Source organism: Coenobita brevimanus, chromosome 103, assembly GCF_032717465.1.
Source record: "Coenobita brevimanus isolate Jiangsu-jjx chromosome 103, ASM3271746v2, whole genome shotgun sequence".
In the NCBI taxonomy this organism is placed as follows: Eukaryota; Metazoa; Arthropoda; class Malacostraca; order Decapoda; family Coenobitidae; genus Coenobita; species Coenobita brevimanus.
Genome location: NC_137056.1, coordinates 15853205 through 15867146, shown reverse-complemented (window position 1 = coordinate 15867146; position 13942 = coordinate 15853205). Strand labels below are relative to the sequence as shown.

At 41.5% G+C, this 13942-nt stretch overlaps 1 protein-coding gene across 1 annotated transcript in view; it reads right to left on the bottom strand.

The window, feature by feature from the left end:
* LOC145415633 (uncharacterized) overlaps window positions 1-13942 on the bottom strand; it is a 124550-nt gene that overhangs the window by 57833 nt on the left and 52775 nt on the right. The window contains exons 4-5 of the mRNA XM_080284854.1: window positions 11016-11222; window positions 10783-10845 (exon numbers count right to left, since the gene is read on the bottom strand). Coding sequence (XP_080140980.1) covers window positions 10783-10845; window positions 11016-11222 — 270 coding nt within the window. The remainder of the gene's footprint in view (window positions 1-10782; window positions 10846-11015; window positions 11223-13942) is intronic.

Here is a 13942-nt window from a genome sequence, read left to right as displayed (position 1 = left end):
TCAATATGAGAATAGCGTTTACATATATAAATGAAGACATATTAAGAAAGATAACAACATCATTCATCAGACCTACCCTGGAGTAAGCATCAGTAGTCGGGAGTCCTCATCTCAAAAAACACATAGACAAATTGAAAAAGTTCAAAGGGCTGCTACAAGAAGGGTACCAGGCTTAAGGGATCTAAGCTACGAAGAAAGACTAAATAAACTGAATCTACTAACGCTAGAGGAGAGAAGGAAAAGAGATGACATGATTATGCTATATAAATGCATATCAGGGAAGGAGAAAATAGACATAAATGATTACTTAACGTATGGGGAAGAATCAGCAAGAGGACACTGCAAAAAACTGCATAAAAAGAGAGGTGATAAAGACGTAAGGAAATTTAGTTTCCCAAATAGAGCAATTGATCAGTGGAATGCACTGCCAAATGAAATAGTGTGTGCTAAAACAATTCATAAATTTAAGGATATGTACGATAAAAATGGTTTAAGACACGGGACAGTACAAGCTTGACTCATTCCTGTAAAGATACAATTAGGTAAGAACACACACACACACACACACACACACACAGGAGGAGGAGTGATGATAGCAGTGAAGAACAACATTAGCGTGAAAAATGTGGAACTGGGAAAGGGTAAAGCCGAAGTGATAAATATGAAACCAGAAACCAGAGAGAATGGCAAGAGAGACATCGCAGTGGTATACGTTCACCCAAAGACAAGGGCATGGAAGGACGATGAATATCAGGTCATGTTGTCAGATATGGTTATCTATCTCATGAAAGTGATTAACAAAAGCAATAACATAATTATGATGGTGGATTTTAACTGTAAAGAGGTGAAATGCGAGGAATGGGACTCGGGATGCAATGAAGATTCATGGGGCACTATATTGTTAAATACTGCAATGAGTAATGTAATGACCCAATAGGTCAAAGAGGAGGCTAGATTCAGAGGAGATGACACACCAGCAAGATTAGATTTACTACTAACTAAAGAACCTGATGTGGTTGAAATTTTAAAATATCAGTGTCCTACAGGGAAAAGTGATCATGTGGTCATTGAGTTTCAGATGATAAAAGGGAACGTGGTGCCAAGAGATGAGTTTTGTAGATAGGGAAGATACAACTATGAGAAAGCAAACTTTACAGGAGAGAGGAAATTTTTCGAAAATGTGGACTGGGAGAAAATTCAGAGAAACAAGAGAGACGCAGAGTAAGTGAGATACCTTTCTAGATATCTATAATTCGGGAGTGGAGAAACATGTTCCAAGAGTAAGTGGAAATGAAAACAGGAAAAAGGATTGGTTTAACAGAAGGTGCAAAAAAAAAAAAAAAAAAGGGGGGGGGGGGAGAGACATGGAATGGAACAAACGGAGAAAAAGAGGTAATAATAAATCAAAGGAAGAATGTAAGAGAACTAGAAATCAATATACAAGAATATGCAGAGAGGAAGAGAGAAACTTTGAAAAAGGTATAATTGACAATTGTAAGAAAAAACCCAAATTGTTTTATAGATTTGTTAATGGCAAATTGAAACAAAACAAAGGAATCACCCAAATGAAAGTAAAAGGAGAAGTCTATAAAGAGGTGGCAATGCAAGCTGAAATAATGAACAAATGTTTCCAATCAGTTTTCACTAAAGAAAAGGACTTTGTGGAGGGGGAGGGTGCGACTAGAAATGTAGTGATAAAATTCATAAAAGTGGAAGTGCAGGAAGTGTATAAATTACTGGAAACTCAAGATGTAAGGAATGCCCCAGGACCGGATGGAATCTCAACCTGGGTACTGAAAGAGTGCAGGGAACAACTGGCAGATAAGATTCACGATTTAATTGTGTGTTCCCTGGAAAAAGGGAAAGTGCCTCGGGAATGGAAGAGGGCCTATGTGGTACCAATTTATAATGGAGGAAACAAGGAAGAACCCCTGAATTATAGAGCAGTGTCCCTGACCAGCGTACTTGCAAAATTATGTGAGAGAATCCTGAAAGACAGATGGATAAAATATCTAGAGGAGACAAACATATTGGCTGAGAGCCAGTTTGGATTCAGAAGTGGAAGGTCATGTGTTTCCAATTTGTTGAGCTCTTACTCAAGAGTGACTGACGTGTTACAGGAGAGAGACAGCTGGGTGGATTACGTGTATCTAGCTCTGGAAAAAGCCTTTGACAAGGTACAGCACAAGCGAATAATGTGGAAATTGGAACACATAGGAGGACTGAAGGGAAACATCCTGGAGTGGATGTGTGACTTCTTCAGAGACAAACAAATCTATTTATCTATCTATCTATTGCCAGACGCCTCAATCCCATTCGGGGTGGCCACAAACAAATCGTCTACACGTCGCCCTGTCCCCAACCATTTTACTGCCCTGCTCCCAACTCACACCCCCCTCTCTCATATACCTCTCCACCCCATCCCTCCATCTCATCCTCGGCCTCCACCTCCCTCTCCCCTCCTCCATCTCACTCACATACACTCTCTTCGTCAGTCTTTCACCCTCCATCCTCTCCACGTGGCCAAACCACCTCAGTGTATTCCTCCTAATGCTTCCTATCACATCCACATCCACACCACAATGCTCCTTTATATCCTCATTTGTCAGCCTGTCTCTCCACGTGACTCCACAGGCTCCTCTTACAAACTCATTTCCACTGCTGTCACTCTTGACTTGTGTCCTTCCAACAACGTCCAAGCTTCACTTTCAAACGTTAGAGGTGGTATCACAATACTGTCATGTAGTAACTTTTTCACTTCCATGCTCATTTCCCTGTTTCATATCACTGTTTTCAAGGAACCAACAACCTTTCTTCCCTGCTGTACCCTTTCAAGCACTTCACCCTCCAAACCTCCATCCTTACTCATCACACTACCATAGTATTTAAATGTACTCACATTCTCCAATTCCTCACCATCCAACCTCACTGTACATTCACTGACTTCACGTCTCTCAAAGACCATCACTTTACTCTTCCCTACATTCACCTTTAGGTTCCGTTTCTTACACACTCTCTCAAACTCATCCACCAAGTCTTGCAGCTCCCCTTCATCTTCACTCAACAACACAGTATCATCTGCAAACAACAGTTCAGGGAGTTTCCAAACACTATCCTCTCTCACCAGGGCCACTCCAACATCCACTACCCTACCTTGTACCTCTTTTATTACCCCATCCATGTACAGATTGAACAACCATGGAGACATGACACATCCTTGTTTCAACCCAATCTTCAAAGAGAAAAATTCACTCAGTTCACCATCCACACACACTGCAGCCATAGCACCATCATACATACTCTTCACAGCATTGAACAACTTCCCATCTACTCCATATATTCTTAATACTTTCCACAATCTTTGTCTATCGACCCTGCCATATGCTTTCTCTAAATCCTTGAAAGTCACACACAACTTCTTTCCCTTCTCTAGAAACTTTTCCACTAAAGATCTAAGAATGAATATCTGATCTACACAACCTTTTCCCTTCCTAAAGCCTCCCTGTTCTTCTCCAACTAATTCTTCTGTTCTTTCTCTAACTCTCTCAATAAGTATCCTACCATACACTTTTCCTATTATACTAAGAAGACAAATGCCCCTACGATTACCACACACTTCTTTTTCCCCTTTTCCTTTGTACAAGGGAATAATTATACCTGACTTCCAATCCTCCAGGACTCTACCTTCCTCCCATGCCAATATGCACATCTTCCACATCCATTCTACTACTATCTCTCCCCCATGCTTCAGCATTTCACCACACACTCCATCAATTCCTAGGGCTCTCCCCAATTTAACTTTTTTCATTGCTTCCACTACTTCTGTCCTACTGATTTCTTCCTGTCTTCTCACCTCCCTCCTTCTCCTAGCCATTCCCCAGCCACTTATACTCGCATTACTTCCATCTTGTATGTTCAACGATTCCTTTAAATGTTCTCTCCATCTGCTCTCTTTTTCTCCCTTCTCCACTAGTAATCTACCATTTTTATCTTTCACTCCCCTGCTAACCTCACTTCCACCCTGTCTTACTCTCTTCACCTCTTTCCAGAACATTTTCTTACAGTCCCTCCACTTTACACTCAAATTCCTTCCAAATTCCTCATCCACTCTCTTCTTACTCTCTCTTACTAATCTTTTCACCTCTCTCTTTCTTTCTACATATAACTCTCTCTTCTGCCTCTCAACTTCTTCCACGCCCCGATTTCTCATCCATTCATTGTATGCTTTCTTCTTTTGTGCCACAGCCTGTCTCACCTCTTCAGTCCACCACGCTGTTCCTTGCACCCCCCTCCGTCTTCTCTTAATCCCACGCACCACATCACATGCTGCACATATTTCTTCTGTGAATATCCTGCACACACGTTCCACATCCCCCATCTGCTCCAATTCATATTTGCCCTATCGCTCCTCCACTTCTCTCTTATATTCTGCCTTTTTTTCATCCTCTTGTAACCTTTCCACTCTCCTTACAAATACTCCTTCTTCCTGTCCTTCCCTACTTCTATTTCTCCATCTTATTTGGATCTTGATTCTGGCCACCACCAAGTAGTGGTCAGAAAGTCCACTCCCACAACCTCTATAAGCTCTTGCATCCATTACACATCTTTGTATCCTTTCATCCACACACACACATAATCAATCATTGCCTTCCTTTCATTCAGTTCACCACCCACCTTTCTCATTACTCAGCATGTATACCTGTGGATCATTTTGTGCCTGAAGAGAGTACGGTGATCCTTGAAATACAAAAACTCGATGTGCGAATTTCCGATGGTACAAAAGCAAATGAATGTATGACAAATTCCACAATACGAAAGTATCTGTCTCGATGGTACGAAAAGCAATACAAGAGGAAATACAAAAAATTCAAAATGGGAGCGCCGCACAGCGCTGTGCTTGCTTGCGACGAGAAAACGAACTAACCCCTCTCTGGTAAACACATTTTTGCGTGCTTCCCAGTTGAGTCACGTCCATCCTCTCTTCTCAGATTTGCTATTACGTTACACAGTTTTTCACTGTTCTTCCTCGTTTCGTACTTTTGCCATGCCTTCCAAGTGCCCTGCATCATCTTTAGCATCCGAGGAACCAGCTGCCAAGAAGAAACAACACCGTACTCTGACTCTGGAGAGGAAATTGGACCATCAACAGCTTCAGAAACATCTGCACCAGTCGAGGAAGTACCAGAGGAGCAATAGGGTCCCACCATGTGACTTAGCACCATATCAACAACACGAATCTCCAGCCACAGCACAGGTCTATATCTAACTGTACAGTGTACTAATACTACAGTAGTGGAAGCTCGATTATCCAGGCTTGGATTATCCAGCTTTCGGTATATCCGGGCCGTGACCCAATGGTTCAGTGGTATAGTAATTCATAGAATTATCCGTACGATAGCACCGGTTTAAACAGGAAGCATCCAGTTTCTAGGGAGAGAGGCATGGATAAACCAGAGAGAGTCTTGCTCACCCTGCCCCCACCCACACCTCCTGCTCACAACTCGATCACAAGGGTGGTAGGATGGAGTTTGGTGAGGCAACTGTTACTCCTGACGTAGCCTAACCTTGCTTAACTACTTAATAATTAAACCTAACGTGACCTAACCTGGGCTCCAGTTGGGAAATTGGGAAACTAAATCCACTTTTGTGTACGATGAGTTTCATCCATTATGCCCGAAGCAATCGTAGGTACGGCTTAAAGAACGTGATAAAAGAGAAAATCTTTCAGCAAGAGAAGGTAATTTACTACCCTCAAAATAGAAAAACACAGAAAACAAACTGGAGGAATATGAAGTGAATTGGTGAGGTCTTTAGGCTGTATGCTTAGACGAAAAGTAATGGGTTTCCTAGTTTTAGGGAACGAAATGAAACAAGAATGTCTGCTAATCAGAAAAAAAAAAATACTCATCTCATGTGTTCTCGTAAGTTAGCATTGAGTTCTGCATTCTTTGTTAGGTATCGCGCCTCCCAACACATTTCGGACCAACAGAGCATTGTTATTTCTTCCTCTAACATTTACTGTTAACTCTTTTGTTCGTTCTTAAGTGTACTGTATGTGTGAAAGAGAGAATTAATACAAACAATAATGCATTCCATTAACCCCATCATAGCTGTCAGCCTCGAATAATGCTTTACTGTACCGGTGTCAGGGATGTTGGGTTAGGGAGAGCTATAAAAAACTGCGAACAATTATGGGAAGGGAACGAAGGTCACTGGTATGTTTTCACGACCCTCCTCTACCATCTCAAACAGTCAGGCGGCCTGCCACTTTATCTCAGATGTTTTCGCCGATATGTTTAAATGCTAATGTAACATGCACCCTAATTATGAGTAAGTTTCTTCCAATATGCCGGAAACAAACGTAGGTAAGGCTTAAGGAACGTTATGATAATAAGAAAACAAACTAGAAAAATACAAAAACAAACTAGAGAATATGAATTGAATTGGTAAGGTTATTACGCTGTATGCTTGGATGAAAATTTAAGAGTTTCACAATTATAGGGGACGAAATGTAACAATTATGTTTACTAACAAGAAAAAATACTTTCATCTCAAGTGTTCTCGTAAGGTGGCATTCAGTTCCACATTCATTGTTCGATGTCGCTTCCCAACACATTTCGGACCGACAGAGCATACAGTTATTTCTGCTCCTTACAGTTAAGTGTACATTTATTGCACATTCTTTTGTTCGTTCGTGTATGTGTGAAAGAGAGTATTGATACAAACAATAATGTATTCCATTAACCCCTTATGGCTGTTAGCCTTGAACAATGCTTTACTGTACCGGTGTCAGTAACGTTAAGTTAGGGAGAGCCATAAACACTGCGAACAATTATGGGAAGGGAACCAAGGTCACTGGTATGTTTATACGACCCTACTCTACAATCCCAAACAGCTCGGCGGTCCTTTCATCCCAGATGTTTTTGCCGATATGTTTAAATGCTAAAGTAACATGCACCCTAACTTTATGTTTAAATTCTAATGTAACATGCCCCCTAATTTTCTTTCACGAATCATAACAAATCACAAGATGGGTTTAGGGAGGAGGGGAAAAAGCCAGGTGTACCAGACGAGTCTCTCACATCTGTAAGAAAAAGAAACTGACTTTATAACTTTGAAAAAATGGTTTCAAGGTCTGCCACGGGAGTACACAAATTTCTGAACTCACGAACATTGAGTATTTGAGGGGGGTAAACATACACTTTGCTGTAAGCAGTAAAAGCACCTTACCAAATCAGTTCATCCTGATAGTCTGTTATATTTTTCTGATTATTTCTGGGTTGGTAAATAAACATTTCTTGTTAAATCTTTCCCCGCTGTTTTTATCTTTTCTGGTGTGACGACTCTTTGATTCGTTAACGTAATGGCAGAAGACACTGTTCTAATCTAAGTGTTTAAACCTGGCCTAACCTAGCTTAACTGCACCTAATAATGTAACCTAACCTAATCTTCAGTTGGGAAGTTGGGAAACGAAGTCCACATTTGAGTACGATGAGTTTCGTCCATTGTGCTGGAAACAATCGTACGTACAGCTTTAGAACGTGACGATACTAACAGGGAGGAAATCTTTCAGTAAGAAAACGTGATTTACCGAACTGAATATAGTCCGAAAAATACTGAAACAAGCTGGAGGAATATACATTGAACTGAAAAGGTCTTTCTGGTACTTAAGTGTACATTTACCGGTAAATAAATCAGTCTAACAGTACAGTACTTGTGTTTCCGCCGGATTAATCGTGCTTTCGGATTAATCAGGCACCCCTTAACACCATATAGCCCGGATAATCGGGCTATCTCTGTAATTAGTCGTACGTTTTATTTTTTTATGTCTGTACAACAGTATAGTACTGTATACGTGCATTGCATACTTCTAAATAGGAGGGATAAAGTTTAAGTGGGGGGTCCAATGGGGTCCTGGAATGCATCCCTCCCTTTATATGAATATTTCAATGGGGAAAATCGTTCCGATATACGAAATTTCAGATTACGAAAGTTTTTTGGTCCCTATCCCTTTCGTATTTCGAGGACTCACTGTATTGGCTATCACCAACCCCCTCCCAGCACAAATGTCCACTAACGCACTGCCATTCTCATCTATCTCAGCAGGAACACCCCACTCACCAACTATTCCATTCACCTTCACATTCATGGGGCACTTTATTATTAAATACTGCAATGAGTAATGTAATGACCCAATGGGTCAAAGAGGAGACTAGATTCAGAGGAGACGACACGCCAGCAAGATTAGATTTACTACTAACTAAAGAACCTGATGTGGTTGAAAATTTAAAATCTCACTATCCTATGGGAAAAAGTGATCATGTGGTCACTGAGTTTCAGATGATAAAAGGGAACTATGGGAAAGCAAACACTACAGGATAGTAATAAAGGACAAGATATCCGGATGGAGGGAAGTAACAAGTGGAGTCCCACAGGGCTCGGTGTTAGTGCCAGTAATGTTCTTGATTTATGTAAATGATATGGTAGATGGAGTGAACAGTTAAGCAAGTGTGTTTGCTGATGATGCAAAAGATTCTGATGAGAGTAGAAGTCGAGGAAGATTGTAAAATGCTGCAGGACGACCTGAACAGGATCAAAGGTTGGAGCCAGATGTGGGAAATGAAATTTAATGCAAAAAAATGTAAGATAATGGAAATGGGTCAAAGTATCAAGAGGCCATCACTGAATTATATGATGTGTAATGAACCAATCAGAAAAGTGAGAGAAGAGAAAGATTTGGGAGTGTTGGTCCAGGATAGTTTGTCACTAGAAAAACACATTAACAAGATAGTTAGAGAGATGTACAATCTCTTGACTAACATACAAGTGGTATTCCATTACATGGATGAGGAAATGATGAAAAAATTGATAGTGACCATGATCTGCCCCAGGTCGGAATATGCGGCAGTAGTGTGGTCCCCACACAAGAAGAAAGACATAAGATTGAGAGAATACAAAGGCGGTGGCTGAATCGGTATAGAGGCAGTCTGCAGTCCTAATGGACCCAGGATCGAATCCCGGCTGGGACATGGAACAATTTAAGGATTTGAATTTCCTAAAAAGCAGACATTCCTGATCTACCAGATGACTGACCATCATGTCGTAAAAGTACCCCTGCTAATACCGGTACACCAGTCTTGTATGAAACAGCCCTAGAATGTATTCAATATGGACGGTCGGTGTTAGCACCGAAGTGGTGACATGTGGAGGTGTAGGAGGACTACTGGGCCTTGGGATAGGTGACTGCCCCCAGGAAATAGGCCCTGATCCTTTGCCCAGAGTTGGACACGTTAAAAAAAAATGGTCCCCAGCCTGGCAGATCTGTCCTACGGAGAGAGGCTGGGAAAGCTGGACCTGCCTACATTAAAAGGAAGGAGAGAAAGGGGAGACATAATTGCAGTGTTCAAGGCCATGGTGGGAATAGATAAAATTGATAAAAACGATCTGTTTGTATGAGATGGGAGAGTAACAAGAGGACATGGAATGAAACCAAAAAAGCCATGTTGTTTGAAGGATATCAAGAAATATAGCTTTCCATATAGATGCACAGACCTGTGGAACAGCCTGGACAAAGAGAGTGTCCAGTCTAAAAACTTAAACGAGTTCAAAGCAAAATTTGACTTAACGAGAAAAGGAGATGGGACCCCACAAGCATAGCTCATTTCCTGTATATCACAACTAGGTAAATACACACACACACACACACACACACACACACACACACACACACACACACACACACACACACACACACACTGTGGCACAGTTGACAGAGCATTCGGCTCCCAATCCAAGCGACTCAAATTCAAGTCCCGCTCAGACCATGCTAAAATGTGTGGGTGAGGTGAGCTCTCACCTGTCAAGTGTAGTTCAAGGCACGCTGTGGTGGAAGACCTGCAAGGGTTTGAAAATCAGCAGGGTAAAGAGTCATTCCCCTTGTGCCTATGTCTTGCCTATGTCTGACTCCAGCCTCAGTGAGGCTTGGTAGAGTGTCGGTACTCCTCAGGAGCAGCCAGGGTCAGCCTGTTGACCCCTTTAGGTTGGGATACTAGATTAAGGACCTGTGTATTTTCTGCCACTGGCTGCAATGAATAAATAAACCGAAAATTATTACACACACACACACACACACACACACAAAGGCTCAGTGGTAACACTCTCACCTGCCATCTGACAGACAGGGGTCCGTGCCTGCTCAGGACGTGATAGGTTTCACTGACAAAGCAAGTGGTTACTGTCCCCCTTGAGCAAGGGGATGGGTGTGTGCATGTGTGAAAGGTCACAGCCCTGCCCTTAGATTGGACAAAATGAGCTCTCAGCTCTCTTCTGGGAGGGTAGAGCGCTGACGATCACAGCGACCATCATGTGATCCTGACAGACCCAGTGAATTACACACACACACACAAATGTAGAATTACCAAACAGAAGACCCAGAGAAATGTGTCAAACAATCATTCAACTCTTCGAGATCCTGGCTCCATCTCAACTTAGAGGAGTATATAAGCCTACCATGAAAAATACAGAAAAAACATATGCAATGCAGAATAAACATATCATAAAATTCATGCATATAAACATGGTTCATTGCCAGGGCATACTGAGGATGCTGGAGTTCATATGACTTCCCTGAAGGAAGGAGAAAAATCTCATGCAGAAATGAGAGCATACGAAATCTGTGAGTGTTTAATCTTCTTTTTGATAAACAGCATACATTATATTTCCAGAAGACATAAAATCTTAACCTTAACAGTATGTTACATAACAACCAGCTGTTATACCAACCTGTGTTCATTATATCTCTCCCTGTGGATGATGCCGAAGTCTCAAATGCTTTTTCAAGATATTCTGAAAGTTAATAGGGACGAATTAGCTCCCAGTAACAGTATTAAATTAAGAAAACCAAATTACCAGATGCAGTTATCAAATACTCAACAATGATATCGAAAGGAAATCACAAAGACTGAGAAAGTGAAATAACGCTACACAAGAATGAATCAAAGTAGAACAGTTCTTACTAAACATGTTTGCTACGTGTAGTGGGAACAGTTCTTGATCTAAGGCAGATTCAGGAGGAGGTAAAGTACTTGGTACAGGCTTCAGCTTCTTATGGACTTCTCCTATGGCTGGCAGCAGCTTTGTCCTAACCCACTTTGGCCCCAGCCATCGTCCCAGCACCACCACTCCAGCTACAAGGTGTTCCTGTCGCCACCCTCCATCACATTCTGACATCACAACCACATATTTTATGACAACATTCGACACATTTTGTCTGCATATTAATACTCAATGTCATTTAATAACAAAAGACCATTTAGTGTTTACCTAAAAATAGTTTATAATGTCATACTTAGCCCATTCAGCCTTACTGCAGTCTTTTATATTTTATTCTACAAATTCCAGACAATTTCATTTAACTCAGGAAACTTTCCCTGGTTGTGGAGCTAATAAAACAGGCCCAGCTGTAGTACCTTTACATTAAAAAAAGATTCTAGTCATGCAGATGTAAAAGGGTACTTTTCACCTATATTTTCTAGTTGTGTTGGCAACTACCTTACCTTGTACCATAGAAGTGCCTGGCTAAATGAACAGGACTACATGCATCACTGAATACGAAATGAAAACCTCTGAAAAGACCATTAAGAATCCACTCAAGGTAGTGAGAGAATGAGCTTTACATCACTGTGATTATTCATTCGAACTGCTGAATAATAATAACCATCATCATCATCATCATCATAACTTTATTCCTCATCAAAAGGTGTAAAGAGTTAGGGCTCAAAATAAAACAAAGACAAAGTACGAAAATAAGAGAACTATGAACAGCATACCGGATGAACTAAGCTACTCAATCATTCGCACATCATCCAAGACCCTCATATGCTACCTCCACCTCACCAGCCTAACTATTGTATTTGTATGTATTGTTTTTGTATCCTTCAAGGACAAGACAGTATCTTACATAAACATGCCTGATTATCAAACCGAAAAGGGAAGCCAAACTCTCACCATTTGCTTCTCTGTATAATTCACCCACATCATAATTCACATTCTTACCCACTCATCAGTTACATCCATCCATCTTCTTCTTGGCCTACAATGCTTCCTCCCAACATCAAACTCACTCACAAAATCCTATTTCACCACCCTCATTACACGTATTCACACCATATGATTGCTGCTGATGAGGAGCCTACAAGTGGAGGCACTGTGATCCCTGCGTGATGCCAGGCAGCTGCGGCATCCACAAGGGAGCTGAACCTCCTTATATTTTCTTTCACTTCACCCTGGGAAGGATCCTGGTCAGACCCCCATTAGGTGCTGTTTACCATACGGGGGTAGTAGTTTCCTACACAGTATATGTACTGTACTACATCTGCAGGATGATGCAACATAAGCAGTTACTAACCTGTAGTTGATGGGTTTGCTAAGCCAAACTGGAGGTAAACAACAACAACAACATTTCCACACAACCACATCACCTAAACACAATTTCCTCAACTCGATCATCAATCAGCTTCCTTACTGAATATCTAACCTATTACAAACAGGCTTCCTTATTTCACAACTGCAAACAACTATATTTCTTACTCCCCTCCACATACACACATGCACACACATTCCTAAACAGGTCCACTTGTACTCCTCTTACTCCTAACTTTTTACATTCATACCATACCAAAGTCAAACACCCATACACTGATGTGAGCACATACAACTTCATGCACTCCACTTGCAGTCCCCATACTCAGACCCCTATTCAGTACAGTATCAAGATCTTCGTAGCACCAGCCACCTGTCTTCCTTGAGCTACTTTACTCTCCATACCCATATGGATATCTCACAGCTCAGTCTCACTACAGCACTGTGAGCTGCTTTGATTTCCACCAGCATTTACACATGTTTCACTATCATCAGCAAATCTAACAGTTTTCCATCCACACCACACTTATGACCCCCATATGACCGAGTACCACATGAGGGGTTGATCTGGAAATCTAAAAATATTCGTGGTAATGAAGGTTATTTATTGACACAGATGAGAAATTTCCTTACTAGGAAACAAATGAGAACTAAGATTAAAAATAGGTTTCATCATGGAAGAAGTAATAAGTGGAGTGCCCCAGGAAGCAATTTTGGCACCCATAATGTTCCTAATAGAGGTAACTCGCACGGAACACGATCTCACGGAACGCGCTCGCAATTATACACGGTAAGGGCTGGGATACATATAAGACAACGTAAGATTAAAAAACCATTATGAAAACTACAAATTAACGCAGGAGAGGCCTTTGAAAGATCAAATCCTCGAACGTCACCGCAGCGCGCGGTTTGTTTTGATTACGTGACGATCTAGGCGGGAAATTATTCAGTGAGTGAGACATTCCCGAGTACAGTAGCACAGTATTTGTAAGTTAAATATTTACAGTACTGTACTGTTCTGGTAAGTTTATGTGCAACTTAAAGTACTATTAAATAACGTTAAAGCAAGAAATAAAGTCTTATAACCAGTTTACCTGTTCGTTCGTTTTCGTTCGTTTTTAAAGGCTCCAACATGCTTGCATGTGTCGGCCTTGGTCACCTAATGGCGGCTCTCCATGCTCCACGATCCATTGCAGCCTCCCTGTTCAGTCCCTTAACCCTAAGGTCACACTTAATGACCTCGTCCCATGTCTTTCTCGGTCTACCCCTCATAACCCCACCCCCAATATTAACACTTCTCACCTTCCTCACCCAACTATCATCCCCCATCCTCTCCACATGTCCAAACCACCTCAATCTACCTCTCCTCATCACAACACCAATACACTCCAGTCCCATCCTACCTCTCAACTCTTCCATTGTAAACCCAGCCCCTCCAGGCCTTGGACCTTGAGGGACGCACTGCACATCCACCTAATCATGGTCCTTACTGGACGTCTGAGCCGGCGCATGTCTCCCTCCT